This window comes from Onthophagus taurus, chromosome 7 (assembly GCF_036711975.1).
Source record: "Onthophagus taurus isolate NC chromosome 7, IU_Otau_3.0, whole genome shotgun sequence".
NCBI classification, from domain to species: Eukaryota; Metazoa; Arthropoda; class Insecta; order Coleoptera; family Scarabaeidae; genus Onthophagus; species Onthophagus taurus.
Window position 1 is genome coordinate 28,691,209 of NC_091972.1, and position 22,471 is coordinate 28,713,679.

The following is a 22,471-nucleotide window of genomic DNA, read 5'->3' on the forward strand; positions in this document are numbered from 1 at the left end:
TTTAACTTAATTTTTTTAAAGTAGTAATCGATTTATGTTGCGCGCGCAACCTAAATTCCTAAAAACCTCAACTAAACTATCGACTTTGTGTGCGCTTCAATATGAAGCTATGGCATTATTGCAGTTGTATAATCGAGATACATATAATTTAATGGAGTACGTGCTCACGATATTCGCTTGGTCGAGAAAACGGTCCGATTCGCCAGCATGTTCCCCCACCCTATAACGGCAAGAAATACAAATAGTACTAACTAATGGATATAATTCAGCATGAATTTATTCAATATTTACTAAGTGATTCAAATAATGTTATTCAATAATGATGAAAAATATGTTACGTTGAAGTTTTTTGCCGTTATGGGGTGGGAGGCCGGCTCGTTTTCTAGCTCAAAGCACGCACTCCAGTAAACATAGTATATCTCGATGAGTTGTACGATAGTTGCACAACTTTTTAATCATAAGTGCACATCGACTCCTTTTGATTAAAAAATCGAGTTGATCTGCAGTTGTGTTGTGTGTGCACCTATATTAAAATTAATACATTTATGTCCATCGACTAAACTATCGGCCGACTAAAAATCGACCGTGTGTGCCTACCCTTAAAAATATTGTAAATTGCGATAATATTCTTTATTCAGATACTAATTTTTGGTTCTGAAAAGAACCGGTCGTTGTTTGGTAGGGAGGGGGATGTTTATATCGCCATTTATTTGGAACTTGTGTACTTAGTAACAGCCTTGGTGCCTTCGCTTACAGCGTGCTTTGCCAATTCTCCAGGTAACAGAAGTCTGACGGCAGTCTGGATTTCTCGACTGGTGATCGTTGATCTTTTGTTGTAATGAGCCAAACGGGACGCTTCAGCGGCTATCCTCTCGAAGATATCGTTCACAAAACTGTTCATTATACTCATAGCTTTGCTCGAAATACCGGTATCGGGATGAACTTGTTTCAATACCTTGTAAATGTAAATAGCGTAGCTTTCCTTTCTCTTGCGTTTCTTCTTCTTATCGGTTTTCGATATATTTTTCTGCGCTTTACCCGCCTTTTTGGCTGCTTTCCCACTAGTTTTCGGTGGCATTGTTGTTGTTCGTTGATTAGTTAATAAAACTTATCCTTGACAAGATTATCGACAGTAACGCAGTGTAACACACTGCAGTAAGTATGCAGTGTTATAAAAATGAACGGTGAACGGTGATTTTCGACAGCAACTTCGACAGTAATGACGATGTATGCAGTGTTATAAAAATTGCCTGTTTTTGCCGTTTATGAAGTAGTAGCGTCGTATCAGTAGGTGACGCCTGCCGTTGCTACCGCTTGGCTAACGGCCGCTATTGGTCGAACCGTCGGCGCAGTTGGTTATATATATTTGAAAAACCTATTAACAGCTCATAGTTCCCTGGCATTCCGAAACCAGGTATTTGGGTGTCATTCTGGACTCTAAACTAACTTGGAAAAGTCACATCGAGGCCATGGCGAACCGGGCGAAGGTAGCTCTGGTCAATCTGTACGCTCTGATAAATCGCCGAAGTAAGTTGGATCCTCTCCGGAAGATTCGACTCTACAAAGCGGTTATCAGACCTGCGATGACATACGCTTCTTCAGTCTGGGGTTACGCCGCGCACTCGCACGTGCAAAAACTCCAAGTGGTTCAGAACAAGGTCCTAAGGATGGCATTCGATGCTCCTTGGTTTGTCAGTAATGCGACACTGCACAATGATTCCCAGATGGTGACCATCGAGGAATTCATTCGGAACAAAGCCAGTACCGAGTTTACGCGGCTCGAAGACCACCCAAATCCCCTCCTAGCGGGATTAACGGATTACGACGTTGAACACCTTCGCCATAAACGGCCAAGGCTGCTTCTCGTCTGACGATCCGGGAACCCGACTGTCCTTTCCAAATCCACTTCCGATATCGCTAATTTAGCGAATATTAACTAATATATTTTCCGTCTGTTTTAGATCCGATGAAGAGGGTTAAGGAAGATTCCAGGAACCTCAAGAGGCCCGTCAAGTTCACCGTTCACCGTTAACAGCTCATAGTAAACAGCTGGAGTCCGATTCGAGCCTTGAAGAGAGCAACATCGCCTGGAGAGAAGTTGAAGAATTCGTCCGACCTGTTGCGTGAGCGAAGGAAGGGGGAAGGTTCATTTTCGACCTCGTCAAAGGCGTAATCCAGAGCAGATAAGTTTCTTTTGAAATTAAGAGCGCCCTTTTTAGGGTTGGGTTGGGTTTTCCAAACCGTTTTGAGGTGGCAGAAATGCCTCTTAAAATGGAGAAGAAAACTTTATCCGCATCGTGTGTAGACTTTCGCTTGTTTGCAAGCGTGGTCGACACACACATCGATAAGAACGGGACATTGAGACCCGTTCCACCAAGCCGTCCGCCTTCCCCGTTGAAAGCGGCGACTAAATCTACGCGTAAGGTCAGACCCGCCATCCCCGTGAAGGCGGCAACCAACGCTACTCCCGTTCTTGGCAAGACTGCCTCCCCTGTGGCGGCGGCAGCCAAATCATCAGGCCGCACCGCCTCCCTCGTGAAGGCGGCGACCAAGAAACCAGTCATTGGCAGAACTGCCTCCCCAGCGGAGGCGGCAGCCAAGGCTGGTATACCAGGCCGTACTGCTTCCTTAGAGGATGCGACGACCAGCGCGGCAGGCCGCACCGCCTCCCTCGAGCAGGTGGCGACCAAATGCACACCTAAGGTTAGTACCGCCATCCCCGAGAAGGCGACAACCGAAACAACCCCCGTCCTTGGCAGCACTGCCTCCCCAGTGGAGGCGAAAGCCATAGCACCATCAGGCCGTACTGCTTCCCTCGAGGATGCGACGACCAGCGCGGCAGGCCGCACCGCCTCCCTCGAGGAGGCGGCGACCACCTCCACTCCGAGGTCATTCGCCGAGGCGTTGGCTTCCATCCCGGCGGGTAAAATGGATGTCGACGTGGCAGTCGGTCCATCCAACGGGAAAAGGAAGGCCAGCAGCGACCTGGAGGACGAGTACTCGGAAGCCGTGCGTCCTCGATTGGAACGCGTTTCCAAGCGGGTCCCCCCGGTAATCCTTCATGCGAAGGAAAACTGGGATTCCATTTCGGCGGAGATGGCGAGACTTCGGATCGCCTTTTCGAAAGCCAGAGCGGTTCCGCAAGGAATCAAGATTGAGCTCCCCACCGCGGAAGCCTATCGCGCCCTGGTGAAGATGTTGATGGCTGGTAAACACCAGTACCACACATTCTCTCTACCGGAGGAAAAGCCGTTAAAGGTGGTTTTTCGAGGCGTCCCTACCAGTATCGGGGAGGACAGCATTGCTGCCGACCTGAGAAAACAGGGATTCTGGCCCGATACGGTAAAACGTATGCGCCAGGGCTCTGAAAGGAGGCCGATCCCGTTAGTCCTGTGCGTCTTGAAAAAGACCGCGGACGCCAAACGGATCTTTGACCTCAAGACGGTCATGGCTTTAACCATAACTGTCGAGAGCGCCAAGAAGAAGACGGAAGTCGGCCAGTGTCATCGCTGTCAGCGTTACGGCCACTCCCAACGAATGTGCAACGGTGCACCTCGTTGCGTGAAGTGCGCTGGTGACCATCCGACGGCTTCCTGTGCCAAAGCAAAGGATGCGCCCGCCAAGTGCGTCCTTTGCGGTGGTCCTCATACCGCCAACTACAAAGGGTGCCCAAAACACCCGAAGGCGGCGGAAACGAGGGCGCCGGCGGCAGCCCCAAAGGTCAAAGCGACCGTTCCCCCGAAAGCACCTATTCAGGCGCAAAAGGGGGACAAAAAGGCTCCAGTAGTCGCGGCGAAACCCGTGAAAGCGGTTAGTAGTCAGGCGAAAAAGCCGAAAGGCAACGCTAACGTTGCCCCCAAAGCGAACGCTCCAGCTACCAAGGTAGTTCGGAAAGAGGTCGCGGCGCCCAAAGCTAAGCTCAACGAGCCGAAGCAAAAGGCGACCGACGACCCCCCGAAGCTGTCGAGGTCGCAGAGGAGGCGTCACAATAGGAGGCTTCGTAAAAGCGGGTCGATCGCGGTGGCTGAAACACCATTCCCGGTCAATGTTGCGGCACAGGCGGCGGTTGAACCCCCAACCGACCCCCTCGTCAACATACTGGCGATGATGAGCGAGGTCATCCAAATCGACAAATCCGATAGGGACGCGCGAGTTAAGTTGTGCGTCCAAATCATGTCCGAGATGATGAAACTCTTATGATGACTCATCGAAGACCGAGAGTACCGCATTCGCTTGAGTTGGCTTATTGGAACGCCAACGGCCTTGTCTGTAAACAGAATGAACTTCGCGAGTTCGCCGAAACGTACGACCTTGACGCGATACTCATTTGCGAAACCCATCTGCGAGCGGGCGACAGGCCACGGCTGCCCAATTATCGCTTCTATCGAAACGATAGAGTTGGTGCAAGAGGCGGCGGGACAGCCATCTTTGTAAGGACCAGTTTGGATCATTACGAAGATCTGACTCCCCCTCTTCAACATCTCGAAGCTACTACGATTGTGGTACGAACACTATCGGGGTGCGTCCGCTTGGTCGCCGCCTACAATCCGCCGAATCGGCGGCTGTTGGAAGACGATCTAACGGGTGTCTTGGATACGGACAAAGGCGTGGTTATCGCCGGCGACCTAAACGCTAAGCACCCATCGTGGAACAGTCGGATCGCAAACGCGAACGGTAAAATACTGCGGAGTTTTACCGACGAGACGGGCATTGTCACCGATGCCCCCGCCGACCACACGTATTACCCGTCGAACGAAGGGCAACGATCTGACGTTTTGGACGTGGTTGTAATCAAAGATGTCCGACTAGTTCATAGAGTTACCACGCTCAACGAACTCAGTTCCGATCATCTCCCTGTGCTGCTGCAGCTAGGAGACGTCCCGGACGTTCGCGTCCCGGTTGAACGTTCCACTGTATCGTGGCCGGCTTTTAGCGACCACTTGCACCACAATATGGGACAAATACGACCGATCCACAACGCTCAGGAACTGGATGAGGCTGTTGAACGACTCACGGTCGCAATCGAGGATTCTCTTCGATACGCGACCAACACGATTCCCGTAAAGGACCATCGATGGGTGCTTCCGGCGCACATCAGGGAACTTATGCGGGAGCGTGATCGCGTCAGGCGGACTTATCAGCGCAATTGGGATCCCGATCTCAAGCGTCGCTATAACCGTCTGCGCGGTGATGTGAGAAGGGAGCTCGCGGAGTTCCGATACGCGTCTTTCGACGCCAAACTCGACGCCCTGAACACCGAAGACGATCACTCCTGTTGGAAGATGGTCAAGGTGCTGAAGGGGAACACGACGCGCATGCCGCCCATTCACGGTGAAACCGGAATGGCTTTCACTCTCGAAGAGAAAGCAGAGGCTCATGCCGATAACTTCGAAAACCAGTGCAGCCCGCTATGCGACGATGACGAAGATGAAGATTTCATCGATCGAGTCGAACGCGTAGTGAGTAGGCGGCTGGCCGTAGAAGATCGTCGGCATATCGAGCACGCTTCTCCGACCGAGGTGAACGGTGAACGGTGAACTTGACGGGCCTCTTGAGGTTCCTGGAATCTTCCTTAACCCTCTTCATCGGATCTAAAACAGACGGAAAATATATTAGTTAATATTCGCTAAATTAGCGATATCGGAAGTGGATTTGGAAAGGACAGTCGGGTTCCCGGATCGTCAGACGAGAAGCAGCACCGAGGTGAAAGAGGCAATCGCGAGATGTAAGTCGAAGAAGGCATCGGGACCGGACGGGATAGGAAACGCTGCTTTAAAGGCCATGCCTTTAAAAGCGGTCGTTTCGCTGACGGGAATCATCAATGCGGCGTTCCGGCTGCGGCATTTCCCTACCAAGTGGAAATGCGCGGACGTCGTCGTGTTACCGAAACCCGGGGCGAACCTAACGTTCCCGCAAAGCTACAGGCCCATCAGTTTGCTTTCTTGTCTCGGCAAGGTATGCGAGAGGATCGTCCAGACGAGGCTACAAAGATCAGTTCAAGATCTTAAGCTCATTCAGGACGAACAGTTTGGTTTCCGACCCAAACATTCGACCGTACACCAGGTACTGCGACTTGTCGAATACATAACCGAAGGCTTCAATCGAAAGCAAAGCACTTGTGCGGCGCTTTTCGATGTTGCCAAGGCGTTCGACAAAGTATGGCATGAAGGACTTTTGTTCAAAATGCTAGAAGCGGGCGTGCCCCTGGCGTTGGTTCAATTGATCGCGTCCTATCTTGGCGGTAGGAAGGCGCGCATCAAATTGAACGGTACGCGTTCGACAGAGCGAATCCTAACTGCTGGCGTCCCTCAGGGGTCGTTGCTTTCACCGATACTCTTTTGTATCTTTGTTAGCGACCTACCCCGGTGCGAGGGCACTCAGTTAGCGATGTACGCCGACGATGTGTGCATCTACAGCAGATCTTGGTCCCCCGAGATCGCCGCTCGTAGACTGCAGACAGCATCGGATCAGCTGCAAGACTACTTCGCAAAGTGGCGGGTCAAAATCAACGCTGATAAAAGTACCGCAGTACTCTTTACTCGGCGTAGACAGAGACCCCCCGATGCGTTGGTACTGCGAGGGAACGAGCTTCCCTGGCATTCCGAAACCAGGTATTTGGGTGTCATTCTGGACTCTAAACTAACTTGGAAAAGTCACATCGAGGCCATGGCGAACCGGGCGAAGGTAGCTCTGGTCAATCTGTACGCTCTGATAAATCGCCGAAGTAAGTTGGATCCTCTCCGGAAGATTCGACTCTACAAAGCGGTTATCAGACCTGCGATGACATACGCTTCTTCAGTCTGGGGTTACGCCGCGCACTCGCACGTGCAAAAACTCCAAGTGGTTCAGAACAAGGTCCTAAGGATGGCATTCGATGCTCCTTGGTTTGTCAGTAATGCGACACTGCACAATGATTCCCAGATGGTGACCATCGAGGAATTCATTCGGAACAAAGCCAGTACCGAGTTTACGCGGCTCGAAGACCACCCAAATCCCCTCCTAGCGGGATTAACGGATTACGACGTTGAACACCTTCGCCATAAACGGCCAAGGCTGCTTCTCGTCTGACGATCCGGGAACCCGACTGTCCTTTCCAAATCCACTTCCGATATCGCTAATTTAGCGAATATTAACTAATATATTTTCCGTCTGTTTTAGATCCGATGAAGAGGGTTAAGGAAGATTCCAGGAACCTCAAGAGGCCCGTCAAGTTCACCGTTCACCGTTTGAAAAACCTGTGTTCCGCTCAGCTCTGTATTGAAACGTTATCGACAAAGATATCGTTTACATTGAAACATTTTGTTGAAGTTTTCGGCACGCTACCAAGTCAACTAATTGTAAGCCATGTCGGGTCGAGGAAAAGGTGGAAAAGTTAAAGGGAAAGCAAAGTCCAGATCCAGTCGTGCAGGATTACAATTTCCTGTTGGTCGTATTCATCGATTATTGAGGAAGGGCAATTACGCGGAACGCGTAGGAGCCGGAGCTCCCGTATATTTAGCGGCCGTAATGGAGTATTTGGCAGCCGAAGTTCTCGAGTTGGCCGGTAACGCTGCGAGAGACAACAAAAAGACCCGTATCATCCCTAGACATTTACAACTAGCCATACGTAACGACGAAGAATTGAATAAATTACTATCGGGAGTGACGATTGCTCAAGGAGGTGTGCTTCCGAACATTCAAGCTGTTTTGTTACCTAAGAAGACCGAGAAAAAACCTTAATTTAATTACAACTTGGCCATACCATATTAACAAAACGGCCCTTCTCAGGGCCACAAAAAATATAGTCGAATAATGAACTATCGATGTCTGCTGCGGTAGTGTAATTTTGAATGTAACAGTATTGTTAATTCTAAATAACTCTTAAGTGATAAACTTACCGAAAAATAATTTTCGATGTGACGTCATCAACAGCGCTAACGACGTATTTTCACAGCAACACGATTAACACATCTTGCGCGGGTACTTTGCCGCCAAAGTCTTACCGTATAGCGGGCATAAATACCATGCAAACCGAGTTTAGTCGCTTCCCGTGCAAGATGTGTTAACACTGGTCGTATTAATTATTTTTTCCACATCCACGCACACAACGCCAATCAGTAAAAATGAAACTTGTTGATATATACTATGACGCATATTTTCAGGTTTCCGACGTACAATGACTAAGTCTTTATTTACCACCTACCTGCTTGTTTGTGTGGGTCTGAATGTTAAAGTTCTTTTTTTTCGACGGACCATCCAACCCGACATTTTCAGGTAGATGGTAAACAGTGACATTCTAGTCGTTGTGCGTATTTCACCAGAAAATATGCGTTATAACAAAAACAAATTATTAATTCTGTCACAAATTTTATCGGATTAATGTTATGTCAGTCATTGATATTACCGATGATTTAAAGTGATTTTCCGGCAAGTTTTACACTTTTCCGTTCTTTTTTTTAATTTGTAACGTCTTATTTGAGTAATTTCCCATCGACGATTCTTGAATTATACCTTTTTTATTCTTATTGTTTTAGATTTCACAAAAAAAAAAGCAAATGTTCTTCAACTTTCATGAGAATAGTGTGTCCCGATTTTATTGTTGACGTGTTACGTATACATAAGAACGAACGAACACGAATATACATTGAATACATATATATATTATTATATATTGCATATAAAAACAACATTGTGTTTTTCATAAGTTATAATAGTTAAGATAAGTTCGTTTCAACCGAACAACCGTACAAATTTGACCCGTTCCTCTACTTGTGCACGACTTTCTTTTGCACATGTTCGTTCATGCATGCGTTCGTTTACGCTGTTGGAACGGAACCCTGCCGAGAATTGGCGCTGCAAGCACAATTTACCATTTCCAACGAAATCCATTTACTTATTTTTTTAACAATAATGAACTAAAAAACGTAATGCGTTCATGGAATAATCCAAATATACGCTTTCATAGTGACATAACCATAACAGACACTAGCAGACAGACTGCACAATTGGAAACGATCCGGAATTACAACCCCCATAAATTGTAGACCTCCGCTTCTGTGCGGTTAAGGGTACTTAACCATTTCTACAGTTGGGCAAATTTATCTTGGCAGGTCAAGGTCGGATGAGTCGTAGCAAAACGTGAGCGTTTCGCATACAGTGTTCAACAAATGTATTTGTGTACGTTTGTGACTTAACAGTGAGATTTAAAAAATTTCAATGAAAAGTAAATTAAAAAATAAGGTAAATAAATTTTAATAATTAAATAAGGTTAAATAATTATTTATTATATTATAATTAATTATTTTTGTAAATTCAGATACCATATGTCTCTTAGAAAAACATTACATATTTAAAAATTATTTTATATTTTCGGCATTGTCGCTTCAACCACGGGAGATAATATCAAACATTTTTAAGATTATGACAAACGAATCCGAAAATGAGGAATGTGTAGTTCCTCCTTCAAAGGTGCAAGATCGCGTGTCGGCTGCAACTTGAGTTTCCATTCGTACAATAAGAAGGATTGTTCGAGAATCCGAAAAAATCGAATTTTAAGAAACCTATTTAATTGTATATAATTATTTTTCTCTATTAAATTTTAGTTATAAAATATGTATAAGTTATACAACAGGCAGGTACATAGCGTAAACGGGCAAACACCTTAATATACCTTCCAGGAGAACTTTCTAAAAAAACACGGTTAAATATTTTTTTAGTGTTATATAACAATTAAGAAATAGACAATAAAATTCTTTAAATTCCTTGAAGTGATTTATTTACCTGCGTTTATGTTTAACAGAAATTCCGTTCACAGCATAAAAGAAAGTAAATTTGAATAGACGATATTAATAAATTATATAAAGAAGGATTACTAAAAAGTTAACGTAATAAAATTAATAATTTTTAAACTGCTTAAGTTTGGGTTATTGTGTGTTTCTAAGATTCTGTAATATTACGGGGCAGATGCAAAATTTTTGACGAGCGCTATACCTGCTGCCGTCGACATCACGAGGTCGCCTATCTTACTTCGACAGTTTGCCGTCGCATTCCTTCTTCGGCGCAACTGACCGGCCATCGTGCATTTTCTGAGCTGTACCTGAGACGAGACCGAGAACCCCGTATAGTTTAGAAAGTCAGGAACGTACCAATGAATTTCTTTGAGTGCATTACACTTAACTGTATTGGTCAGTAAACTATATAATAATAATTAATAATAAATTCGAAAACATAAGCCTAAAGGCCGAACTTAGTCAGAATCACTATCGGAAGAGATTTCTGCATCACTACCTGATTCTTCTAAATTATGCTTATGCCATGCCCGATTTGTGTGAACCCAAAAGATACCTCTTTATTTATGACTTGTTTATGTGCACCATCATAAAACTATTGCTCCTTCTATTGTTAAGGGTCTTTTACAGCCGTATCGTAATTCCGGATCTTGGTGTGGACGACTATACATGAACTTGTCTGACGGCTCTTGGAACCAGAGAATAACATAATATTCTGTGGTTGGAATGCTTGACAAAACGTCGCGGACCAGTCCACGGTTCAGTCGGACCGTGGCAGCACTTTTCAACTGCGTAGGATTGCGGCCGTCAACTGGTAGTCTGAAGTATGGTTGGAACGAACCTAACACATGTACATATGTACGTAATTGTCCGGATTGTATGTGAAAACATTCTTTAACTTTCATAAATATAGTGGTTCTGAAAAGAACCGGGTGGTCATGTTGAATACAGAACAGTCGTCCTCAAAATTAAAATAGGTACATAATTTAAATTTCTTAACCCCCAAAACCGTAGAGAGTACGACCTTGCCGCTTAAGGGCGTAAACGACGTCCATAGCAGTGACGGTTTTCCTTTTTGCGTGTTCAGTGTACGTGACAGCGTCGCGAATAACGTTCTCAAGGAAAACCTTTAAAACTCCTCGAGTTTCTTCGTAAATTAATCCTGAGATACGCTTTACACCGCCACGACGGGCAAGACGTCTGATGGCTGGTTTGGTGATGCCCTGGATGTTGTCACGGAGTACTTTGCGATGACGTTTGGCGCCTCCTTTCCCAAGACCTTTTCCACCCTTTCCACGGCCAGTCATTTTTCTTCGATAATTCGATTTTCTTTTTATGTAAGTATAACGACAAACTAACAAGCACCGACTAGGGACTACCGTTTCCGGGACTTTTCGCGCCCTTATATAGTGGCGCAATGGACACGCCTACTGATTCTACGACTCGACCAATCCGATGCAGTCACGAACACGTTATAAAGCAGCCTTCAAGCGAGCGATCTCTCAGTTTACTTTGACCAACTGTACCGTTCGATTTACGTACATATCTCTCTTTGATTTCTTTCTTTATCGTCGTACGTATCCCGTTAATAATAAAGTAAAATGGCTCGTACGAAACAAACTGCTCGGAAATCTACCGGAGGTAAAGCGCCACGTAAACAACTCGCAACTAAAGCGGCAAGGAAAAGCGCCCCCGCCACTGGTGGTGTCAAGAAACCGCATCGTTACAGACCTGGAACCGTAGCTCTTCGAGAAATTCGTCGTTACCAGAAAAGTACCGAACTTCTGATTAGAAAGTTGCCCTTCCAACGTTTGGTTAGAGAAATTGCCCAAGATTTCAAAACCGACTTGCGATTTCAAAGCAGCGCCGTTATGGCTTTGCAAGAGGCGAGCGAAGCTTACTTGGTCGGACTTTTCGAAGATACGAACTTGTGTGCAATTCATGCAAAACGAGTAACCATCATGCCGAAAGACATTCAGCTTGCTAGGCGCATTCGCGGCGAAAGAGCCTAATTTGCATCATCTACAATCAATCGACCAAACCTTCCCAACACCACCGGTTCTTTTCAGAACCAATCACTTGTTTTATGAAAAAGAATTTTCGTTTTGCTCTCTTAAGTCTGTGAATTTCCATACTGAAAAGCAAAAATGTTGTTTCAGTATGGACTTCGGATAATGTCAATTTTCTAGTTTCTAAACGCAATAGCGTGTAATATTTTTATGGTGGCCTTTAAATACGAATTCAATGTGAACTTAAGATGTGATTTAATCAAGAAAAATTAATTTCTTTTTTAATTTATATGAAATAAATTGAATTAAATAATTTAAACTTAATTTGCTTCCATATGCATTCAATTAATGATCACAACGAAAGTTGTAATGTTAGATATGTATCTGATTCGCAATACGATTACAGTGGTGCCTCGGAGTTCGTCGGTAATCCGTTCCTTGGGAACCGACGAACTCCGAACCGAATTATCCCATAAGAATTAATGAAAAATGAAGTACATCGGAAATAGCTGACGGCAGTAGTTTCCTCTACGCAGAGTTTAAGTTCTTCTCGTGAACTCGGCCCAAGCCTTATCCTTCAGTAGAACAGCTTGATTATAGTTGCTTTTCCAGAAGTCCTTTAATATTATAATTAAAATAATATATACAGTGTTCCGTGACTCGACCGACAAACTTATACCATACACTCCGTGGGTCATTACGATCAAAAAATGGTATATCACATATATGTATGTAGCTGAATTCCTCTTTTTTTCGGAGATATCGAAATAAAAATAAAAATGATAAAAGAAAATTTATTCATTTATTTATTTATGAATGGGTAGCTAATTAACACAAAATTACAGCGGCTGTTCAAAATGAAAACCGCCATTCTCTAAACATGCAGCTATCCTTCGTGTCATTGTCAAACGTTAAATCGTCAAGACTGTCAATTTTTTTAATACCGTCGATATCTCCGAAATAAAGAGGAATTCACCTATAGCTGATATACCATTTTTTTTATCGTAATGACCCCCGAAATATATGGTATAAGTTTGTCGGTCGAGTCACGGGACACCTGTGTATAAAAATATAATGTATTCATTAAAATATCGACCAACGATACGGTCGAATTCGTTCGCATTTTGAAAGTGTTTCGATAAATGTGTTTCATATAGACTTTCTTGAAATTGACTATCACCAATTGATCCGTGGGTTGCATAAGGGATCTGCTCCCAAATCTGGTGAATGTGCCGGTGTATTATCGAGAACGATAACACGTCGCGAGTTACCCATGCTTTAGCGTTAGAGCGCCACATCACTGGTAAACTGTCTTTGCACACATAGAAAAGTTTAAATGCTCTTTGTCGGACCTTTGGGGGTCTTTTTCGCTTTGTGATGTTGCTTTGGGTGACGTAACAGTCTCGTTTCTTTCGTCAATCGGAGACCTTTTCGCCTTGGTTGTTGTCCTCTTTTCTTTGTTGTCTATAGTGGAGGATTACGCCGATCGTGATTTCGCCCACGCTCCCTTGCCCTTGGTCTGGATAAGAGCACCCGAAGCACCGAATTGCTTGCAATTGTGAACCGCCGCGCTCACGTAGATTCTTAATACCACCGTTAACCATTCCTGCTGTCGGTGGATGAGTTGGTGGTTTCGACTTCTGAATCATCGCCTTTGTCGTTAACGACTCCGTGGCTTTGCCCTTTAATGGTGTGTACCGACAATATGACAACGGTAGAGTCGTTGATAATGAGTAAGAGAAGAAGTGTAGAGTTGAATGGCGTTATGAAAGTATTTAAGAGGGCGAAGAAAATGGGTAGGATAGTGGATAGAGGTGATATAGGAGGATAGTGTAGTCTATAGGTTTATAAAGGATAGACGGATGGGTGGTGAGTGAGAACACCCTGCAGCATATCTTGCAAGAGTGTCCGAATGGGAGGAGAAGGGAGAGACAGAAGGTAAGAGTTGAATAGGATTATGGATGACAGCCATAATTCCATATGAATGATTGGAACTGGTTGGCGGCAGGACCTGTTCTTCGATTATGTGGGGGAGTAGTGCTAGTTTTTTGTGGGTTGCCTTGTTAGTGGATTATTTCCTAGTTATTTCCGAAAGCTTCTACATTGTAACGACTGTAATAACTGTCGTTCATTTCTACGTAGTTTTCTATCTAGACGCAATATAGCCAGTCGCAATGAAGAAGAACGATGAAGATAAGTCGCCTTCATGTTTAATCGATATTATTACCTAATTAACCTAATTACGTTGATTTTAAAACGTATTCAACACATTTTTGCGAGACAAATCTCATGTCGCAGTATTTGCTTCATCTTTTCTGACATTCTTCTCTAATGAGAAACTCCAAATAATCCATAGAATTGAAATAATATTATTTATAACGGTCAAAACAAGTTTCGACAATAAACTGAAATATAATCAATATAAAACACAACACTTAACAACATTAACCAGGACTACTAAATATGTTTTCAACACTTAGATATGATAAAGCGTGTGAAAGGAAAAATATATGCATATGAACCATAGTGATCTACTACTATTAAGTATAGAATAATAGAAATTAGATTTGATATACATAATTGGTATCATATTGACCATATTAACCTAAGAACTAATCGCAATGAACGAATGACGAGTAAATGCGTAACGACCGACATTGGCGGTGTGGACATAACACTCGAATATTTCACTTTTCACCCACGTGAAGGTATTTGCATAATACGACACTTAGGCGAACACGTAGTCCCCAAATTAGGAACGCAACACACCACTTTTCTCGCGTTCTCGACGTCGGCAATAATGTTCGAAACAACGAGAAAACTCGCGACCCATGTGGAATTGCCGATCGCATCGTCTTCGTTTTAAGGATAAAAGCTTAGATATATTGATAAAATTTACACGCCTCGTGGTATTAAAACGTTTAAGAAAGCTATTTTCATTGAAAATTCAGTCCGTTTTTACATACGCGCGAAATTCGACGACGCTAAAGTTTAAGACGACGGTCACGTCAATGACATCTTATACTTTCAACCGTCGCTACACAACGAAATCGTACCGCCACAAGTAAAATTTTTACGTAGACGTCGAGTTAACTTCTTCCACTATACTGAAATACCTAACGGGAATATTTACGTCGCGACGCCAACACAAGCGGGCTCTTTTTCTAGAAAGTTGCGAACACGAGACCGCCGTTGTGATGCCAGCAGTGCGGACGGATGAAAATCGACTTTGGATGGGTTTTCGGCTTCGGTATGTACATTCAACGTTGGGTTCAATTTTCTGAGGAAAGTGTTTGTGAATAACTTGTACGAAGTTGACGTTCGTGCACGTGAGTTTTTGTAAAAATATTTTTGTTACAAACTGCCGCTACAATGACGGATGTACAACAAACGGAACAGCAAACCCCCGTATCTTCCGAAACGGAAAACACTTCACCCGTAAAAAACAAAGCAACCGGTGGTGGTTCTTTCTCCGATTCGTCGACGAAGAAAAAGAAAAGCCAGCGATCAAAAGCCACCCATCCACCTACATCCGAAATGGTGAATAATGCGATTAAGACCCTTCAGGAACGCAACGGTTCGTCGCTTCAAGCTATTAAAAAGTACATGGTTTCTAATTACAAAGTTGACGCTGAGAAGATGGCTCCGTTTATTAAGAAATTCCTGAAGACCGCCATCGCTGCAGGCGCTATTGTCCAAACTAAAGGTAAAGGTGCGTCAGGATCGTTTAAACTGGCATCGGCCTCTGCAAAAAAGTCAGGCAGAGCAAAGACTTCCTCCCTTAAAAAGAAACCTGCCGCCGCCACCGCCGTATCTAAAAGGGCCAAAGCTCGAGCTGCCTCTACGAAGAAATCCTCCTCACCTGCGAAGGCAAAAACAACGCCGGTGTCCGGTTCCCCTGTTGTTGAAAGCAAAAAGAAGGCTGCAGTAAAAGCCAAAAAGTCGCCAACGGTCGGAGAAAAGAAAGTAACCAGCTCTACTACTGCCGCAGTCAAAAAAACCACCACGGTTAGAAAAGCACCATCAAAAGCTAAAAAAGTTACCAAGGGACCGACGAAAAAGCCGAAAGCGCCGAAACCCAAAACCGCCAAGAAAGTCGCTGGTGGTGCTGCACAATTGAAATCGTCGTCCACGAAAAAGAGAAGTTTACCAAAAAAAAAATGAGCTCTGCAATTTGTTACAATTAAGGGCTTTCTCACAAGCCACCACACAATGGCCCTTCTCAGGGCCAATAATGGTATAACGAAAAAGAATTCTAACATAATTTTAATCTACACATAATGTACTCCGACAGTATGCATCTTAGTTCCATTCGCAGTAGTTACCACCGCACAGGTGGTAATTGAAAATTTCAAAAAAATTTATTTACCCGAAATAAAGTAGTAGCAGTTCTTTTTTAATTGTCATTTTTCTCGAAGACAGCCGAGTATCGTGTAACATGAAAAATACTCTGAATTTTACGTAGAATCCATAAATGCAACAAAAAAATGATGGGGTTCCTATTTAAAAATGTCAACTTAGGCATGGTATCTCAATTTTGGGATACCTGTGTAAGTTTGTATTTTAAACCAAACTTCGATCTTAATTGATGTAGGGTTTTTAGGTTAAGTCAAATAAACCAACATGTATTATGCAGTGTTTTACAACTTGTGTAACTACCTGAATAAGCACAACTTGTCGGTTTTAAACAATTTAACTAACCACGCTAACCACTAAAAGTTCCCAACAAAAATCCACGAACTGCCAGCCTCTCTCTCCGCGATTCCCTCTCGGTGTCACGAGACGAACCGAACCGACCAAACCGGTACACCGTCGATAACAGGGATCTTCTCCACCAACCGTCAACACTATTCGTATGGTGAATGTACAGACTGTCTAGTTTGAAAAGGCGTCAAACTTACACCTGTACATTACAATTTTATCTCAAAAAATGCGCGTTCAAAAATATAACATAGATATGTAAGCCTTTTTTCTAGAAGAATATCCCCCGAATTTTTAATGGAAAAATGAAATTTTCTTTGTTGTTCTGGGTTGTTCTAGTTGTTCTAGTTATTGTTCTAGAAAATCAAAATTGTGGGATACAGCATTACGAAGTTATAACTAAAAATAGGTTTGGCCGCCGAAATGTCTGGTTGATTGCTGTGACCATAGCTTTTCTATTATCAATTCCATATTACAAATATATACTTATTATAGCTAACGCAATCTGGAACAGCTATTATTTTCACTAGAACAACTCTCTAAAGGGCACTTTACTCTTTGAAAATTAAAGTTTTTGGAAGTTTCAGTCAGTAATTCTTGTGTCAGCGGTTTTATATTGCACAATAAGAATTAAAAAACATAGAACAATCTAAAATAACTCAAACTTTGCCGATTCAAATTGTTCTAGATGTGTTTTGCGTTTAACACGGACATTAATATTGCAAAATCACATATTTTTTGTTGCTCTAAATTGTTCTTGTTGTTCTAGGTACTTAAAATATTTATTTAATCACTGCGGTTTTAGTTCTTTTAAAGTTTCATATAATAATAGTTTTAAAAAACTAAAAAAATATAGAATAATCTGACCATCACAATTATCTAAAAATCACAAGTTCCACCTTTCTCTTTAAACTTATAATAGTATAACAAAAGATGCGATTTAAAGTGTATTTATTTTGTATAAATGAAGTAATAAATTAATAAATAAACTAAACAAATAAATAAAACAATAACTATTCGATCAATATTACTATATTAGTACAATAATTTATTCTAAGGTAAACTATAACTAAATAAACTAAATTATGTAAATAAACTAATATCATGGAATAACACGGTTACATCACTTTGCTCATTTATAAACATCTATGCATATTTAAGCATTTATTTCAGTAGCTTCTTCAACTTGTACGGATTTTTTTCGTAAATCATTAAATAATTTCCAATTGGCATTGTTGGGCACGAAAGCTAGGTAGCTTCGTAACTGATCATACCTGCGGGGATATAGAATTTGTTCAGAACCATCGAGCGAACAGATGAACAAGAAAATAAACTTTTAATAATTATGATTCTATACAAAAATATTCAAACCTTATCTGGAAATCCTGTTCCTTCTTTTTCCATTTAATTCGACTGCACGTGTTGATTAAAGCGCAACCTGGAAAGCCGGAACAAAATCTGATCACGGTAATAACAATTAACCAGAATAGTGGTGTAGAACAGATCCGAACGATTCGAGAAAAAGATCTCCAAAACCAATCACGAGAATCTTCAGTAAAAATTTCTACAACCACGCGGTTATTAATTAACACGCAAAAATTAAACAAGTGTACTACACTAAAGCTCGATAGCAAAAGAGGAAGAGGTGGGAACGTGGTACGGACGAACGATATCCTCATCCCCACCCCTAACATTAATAGATCTTAAAAATATCGATAAATTCACCAACGAACGCTCAATGACCTTTAATAATAAAAAAAATATACCCCACGAGGGTATTAATAAAAATTGGATATCCATTAAAATCATAATAAACCAATTAAGGAAAGAAAATCAAATGAAAGTAATTACATATGAAATCACATACAGTATGTCCGTAAGTAGCGGATATAGGCGATAAAATCATTATAAACGGTTTATGGAAAAATCCCTGAAACGGGAGTTATGCAGCTGCATCCCGATAGCATACATAGAGACTCGGAATGAAACGGTATACCGAGAATTTAATGATAAACGAAAAAGTATAAAGGGACAAGAGCAGCCGACTTCCAGCCAATTCCTAGTCCATCGATCACATTTTCAGGACAGCAAGAAAAGCACGAAAAACAGAAGAACAAATGAACCTCATACAGTGAGTAATTTTAAGATTAACGTGTTAAACCTTTTCCAAAAATTATTTTAAACCATACAAACTTTGTAAACTCCGATTTATCAATTATTGGCACTTGGACAGAATTGATGACAGTCAAAATTCAAATCAACCCGGCGATCAGAATATGTTCCATTCAAGAGGTCAACTCAACTTACTAAATCATTTTTAGACACTTAGGATATTGTTTAAAATAATTGATGACCATAGTAAGTCATGGCTACCGCTATTTTTATTACGTCGTCAAATTTGTAGTAGTTAAACTTTAAAGTAGATTTCGTAAGAGTACGTCATGATGAATCATATCGAATGCCTTAGAAAAATCAGTGTATACGACATCCACCTGACCGCCCCTATTCAAAGATTCACAAATCACCCCAGTAACCACCGCGAGAATGGTAATCGTTGAACGACGCTTGATATGTTGATATGGTGACACAAATGATTGAACCTGCAGATAAATCAGATCATCATGTAAATAATCCGTTGAAGTACCTTAGCGAAATTGGACAATAACGATATCGATCGATAATCAGTAATGTTGGTACGTTCGCCATGTTTGAATATAGAAACAATGCGCGAGCGCTTCCAAAGTTTAAGAAATGAGCAAGTGCTTAAGGGTAGGTTAATTATTAAATGAAGCGGAACTGCAAAAACTGTACAGCAATCACGAATGAAAAATGCACTAAGATCATCATCACCACCATGTAATCACCATCAGTAAGTTTATCAGGTAACCTTTTTAGGAAATGAAGAACTTGTGCTTCGGTGACATCAGCAACAAATACTGGAGCATACGTAGAGTGTACATCAACCATGTTGTCAGCAGACACCAGTATATGTTTAATGTTTAATGTTTATTTATATGTCAAAAAAAAAGTTTTTGGACAGACGTCATACAAAATATATATGTATACTTCAACAATGAGTATCTAAAACAGTAACTTAACTAATACAGTTCGGTCATACGGTGGACATTACTTAGGAATTCTTCTACCGAGTAAAAGGCCTCAGACACCAAAAAATGTTTAACACGATTTTTAAAACGCGCGGTGTTCATGTTCTTTATGCAATCCGGTAGTTTGTTATAAAGTTTTGTACCCTGGTAGTCCACACCTTGCTGGGTCACCTTAAGACGGTGATACGGAACCCTTATAGAGTCTTTTTGTCGCGTATTATATTCGTGATGTACGGAGTTTATGTCATTGAGTTGTGTATTATTATGCACATGGTTAACACAGGTAAGTATGTACATGCAGGGCACGGTAAGTATATCAATTTTTTTAAAATGTTCTTTACATGATTCTAAATTTTTTACATTACACAAAGCGCGGATACAACTCTTTTGTAGCTTAAACACCCTGTTGATTCCCGGACCCGAACCCCAAATGGAGATGCCATATGAGGCCACTGCATGAAAACAAGAGAAATATGCTGTTCTTACTACTTCAGGTTCGGTACACTTCACCAATCTTCGCACCATAAAAACTGCACTCGCGAGTCTTCTACGAAGGGCACTCACATGGTCATCCCAGGTGAGACGATTGTTCAACTTCAAGCCAAGAAAGTTCACCACGTTATAGTTTCCTTTCGTGAGAAAGTTAATTTTTTGATTCTTTTGTTCATTGAGGATGAGCTTGTTCGCTCGCAACCAATCAGACGCGTCTTCTAAGACATCGTTAGTTCTCAATTGTGTTTCTTCTCTCGTTTTCCCTTTTACTACGAACGACGTATCATCCGCATATAGATACGTTTCTGAGTTTTTTATGTTTCGAGGAAGATCGTTCATATACAGTATAAATAAGATCGGTCCCAGGATTGATCCTTGGGGTACACCGTATCTATTGTTTTTCACATCGGATATTGAACCATTCCAAGCGACATATTGTGTTCTGTTACTCAGATACGATTTAATTAGACTTAGTGTTGATCCCCGTACGCCGTAAAAGGCGAGCTTATCCAGTAATAGATTATGGTCCACCGTATCAAAAGCTTTGGTGAGGTCGCAACAGGTCATTTCCACGCTTTCTCGATTGTCATGAGCTTCCGTGACATCGCGTATCATTCGGGTAACAGCTGTGATCGTCGATCTTCCGGTCCTGTAACCATGTTGGCTGTCGTCAAATATTTTATTTTTTTGTAAGTAGCTGATTAGTCGGCGTTTTATTACTTCTTCGAAGATTTTCGAAAACACTGGAAGGAGGGCAATCGGTCTGTAATTTGAGCAATCGTTGTCATCTCCTTTTTTGTAAATTGGAACGATCCTGGCCTGTTTCATCCTTTCGGGAAAAACTCCCTCTTCAATACATTTGTTTAAAACCATACAAAGCGGTTCAGAGATTTCATTCGCAACTTTCTTTACAACAGCTGTTGAATGTCCATAGACATCTTCGCTCTTTTTGGTTTTTAAATGATTAATTATATTTGTTATCTCGTCTTTGGTACAGGGACTAAAGTAAAGACTTTTTGAAAAAATTCTTGCTGTATTCTTTACGTAAACGTTGGAACTCGTCGTTGTCGGATTCAAACCCTTTACCAGTTTTTCAACTTCTTCAGCGTAGTAGTTACTAAAGTTTTGTGCAGTTAAATTCGTTCCTACTTCTTTTTGTGCATGATGATAGGATCGTTCCTTATTAATAACCTCCCACATCTTTTTTTGTTTATTATCGGCCGTTAAAATGTTTCTCGTGTAATGTTTTTTCTTTTCGCTCTCTAAGACATCAAAGTACTTTTGTTTACATTGAGCATATTTGTCGTAGGATTCTCTGGACCTAGTTACAGAGGCCAGCCACCCCAAAAGATCTAGTGTGTCCCTTTGATTTCTAGTCTCCTTAGACATATAAATTGTTTTAAATTTAGTATTCCGTTTTTTCTTATAGGCAAACGGGAAACAATCATCGAAGACTGCACAGAATATGTTATGAAAAACATCATACAACTCACCTGCGTTCTCGGATTTTTGGAGAGGCTGCCAATCCACTGTGGAAAGAGCGATTTTAAAAAAGTGAGTGTTCTTATCGTTATAAATTCTGTTTTTAATTTTTTGTGTTTTTTCCTTTTTTAGATCTTTGTTGGTTATCATCAGTATTTGTCCGTAGTGGTCACCGATGTGAAGCTGCATCGTGGTGTTTCTTAGACAATTGTTATTTAGGTTACAAAATATATTATCAATACAACTACTAGTTTTTCTATTCACTCTAGAGGGTGAGTCAAACGTTTGTTGCCAAAATCCCAGTCCAAATTCCCTCATCAATTCTAATAGGTCGGCTTTATTGACACTTTCATGCAAAAAATCGATATTGAAGTCTCCTGATACTATAAGTTTATAGTTTGGATAATTTTCATCAATGTGAGTTAGGATCTCGTTTAAGGCACTTAGATAGGTATTTATGTCGCCGTCAGGAGACCTATAGATGGACAGGATTATCATCTTCCTGCCTGTTAATTCAACTGCTGACGCCTCAATGTGCTGTTCAATACTTTTATCTTTAACATACCTCAGTTCCTTGTATTTTATACCGGTTCTCATATACTGTTACGGTTCCATTTTTTTTTTTACTTTAGTTAATTTGAATTTTGTTTGGAATTTATGTTATTTGTTATCTTTTCTTTATGTTGGTGGGAAATTTGTGTTGCATATATGCGGGTATTAAAATATTTGTGTTTATTTGGATTTAACTTTATTAATTTTTGTTTAATTTGATTTTTTGTTTATTTCAGCAACGATCTCGATTCCGAAACTCCCTAAATCCCTTTTATCCTTTCAGATAAATTTTCTTTCCTTTTCTTGATTTTTCTTCGTTTTTCGTTCTTTGTGCATGTGTTGATTGAGCGCGCAGGTGTAA

At 41.8% G+C, this 22,471-nt stretch overlaps 5 protein-coding genes across 5 annotated transcripts; 3 read left to right on the forward strand and 2 right to left on the reverse strand.

Annotated features, from left to right (window-relative positions):
* Window positions 1-621: 621 nt before the first annotated feature.
* Window positions 622-1,225, reverse strand: LOC111421012 (histone H2B). The gene has a single exon (XM_023054116.2). The coding sequence runs from the start codon at window positions 1,076-1,078 to the stop codon at window positions 707-709; it is 372 nt and encodes a 123-aa protein (XP_022909884.2). The 5' UTR covers window positions 1,079-1,225; the 3' UTR covers window positions 622-706.
* Window positions 1,226-7,243: 6,018 nt separating this feature from the next.
* On the forward strand, window positions 7,244-7,758 carry LOC139430548 (histone H2A-like). Its single transcript, XM_071197694.1, has one exon. The coding sequence runs from the start codon at window positions 7,345-7,347 to the stop codon at window positions 7,717-7,719; it is 375 nt and encodes a 124-aa protein (XP_071053795.1). The 5' UTR covers window positions 7,244-7,344; the 3' UTR covers window positions 7,720-7,758.
* A 1,979-nt stretch (window positions 7,759-9,737) lies between these two features.
* LOC111421010 (histone H4) lies at window positions 9,738-11,119 on the reverse strand. Its single transcript, XM_071197756.1, has one exon. It carries the CDS (start codon window positions 11,072-11,074, stop codon window positions 10,763-10,765), a length of 312 nt encoding a protein of 103 aa, XP_071053857.1. The 5' UTR covers window positions 11,075-11,119; the 3' UTR covers window positions 9,738-10,762.
* A 179-nt stretch (window positions 11,120-11,298) lies between these two features.
* LOC139430542 (histone H3) lies at window positions 11,299-11,837 on the forward strand. The gene has a single exon (XM_071197665.1). It carries the CDS (start codon window positions 11,369-11,371, stop codon window positions 11,777-11,779), a length of 411 nt encoding a protein of 136 aa, XP_071053766.1. The 5' UTR covers window positions 11,299-11,368; the 3' UTR covers window positions 11,780-11,837.
* A 3,240-nt stretch (window positions 11,838-15,077) lies between these two features.
* LOC139430761 (histone H1-like) lies at window positions 15,078-16,478 on the forward strand. Its single transcript, XM_071198037.1, has one exon. The coding sequence runs from the start codon at window positions 15,149-15,151 to the stop codon at window positions 15,938-15,940; it is 792 nt and encodes a 263-aa protein (XP_071054138.1). The 5' UTR covers window positions 15,078-15,148; the 3' UTR covers window positions 15,941-16,478.
* Window positions 16,479-22,471: the final 5,993 nt, after the last annotated feature.

Coding starts and splice junctions, on each gene's coding strand:
- LOC139430542 (XM_071197665.1), top strand. CDS start 11,369: ATGGCTCGTACGAAACAAACTGCTCGGAAATCTACCGGAGGTAAAGCG.
- LOC139430761 (XM_071198037.1), top strand. CDS start 15,149: ATGACGGATGTACAACAAACGGAACAGCAAACCCCCGTATCTTCCGAA.
- LOC139430548 (XM_071197694.1), top strand. CDS start 7,345: ATGTCGGGTCGAGGAAAAGGTGGAAAAGTTAAAGGGAAAGCAAAGTCC.
- LOC111421012 (XM_023054116.2), bottom strand. CDS start 1,078: ATGCCACCGAAAACTAGTGGGAAAGCAGCCAAAAAGGCGGGTAAAGCG.
- LOC111421010 (XM_071197756.1), bottom strand. CDS start 11,074: ATGACTGGCCGTGGAAAGGGTGGAAAAGGTCTTGGGAAAGGAGGCGCC.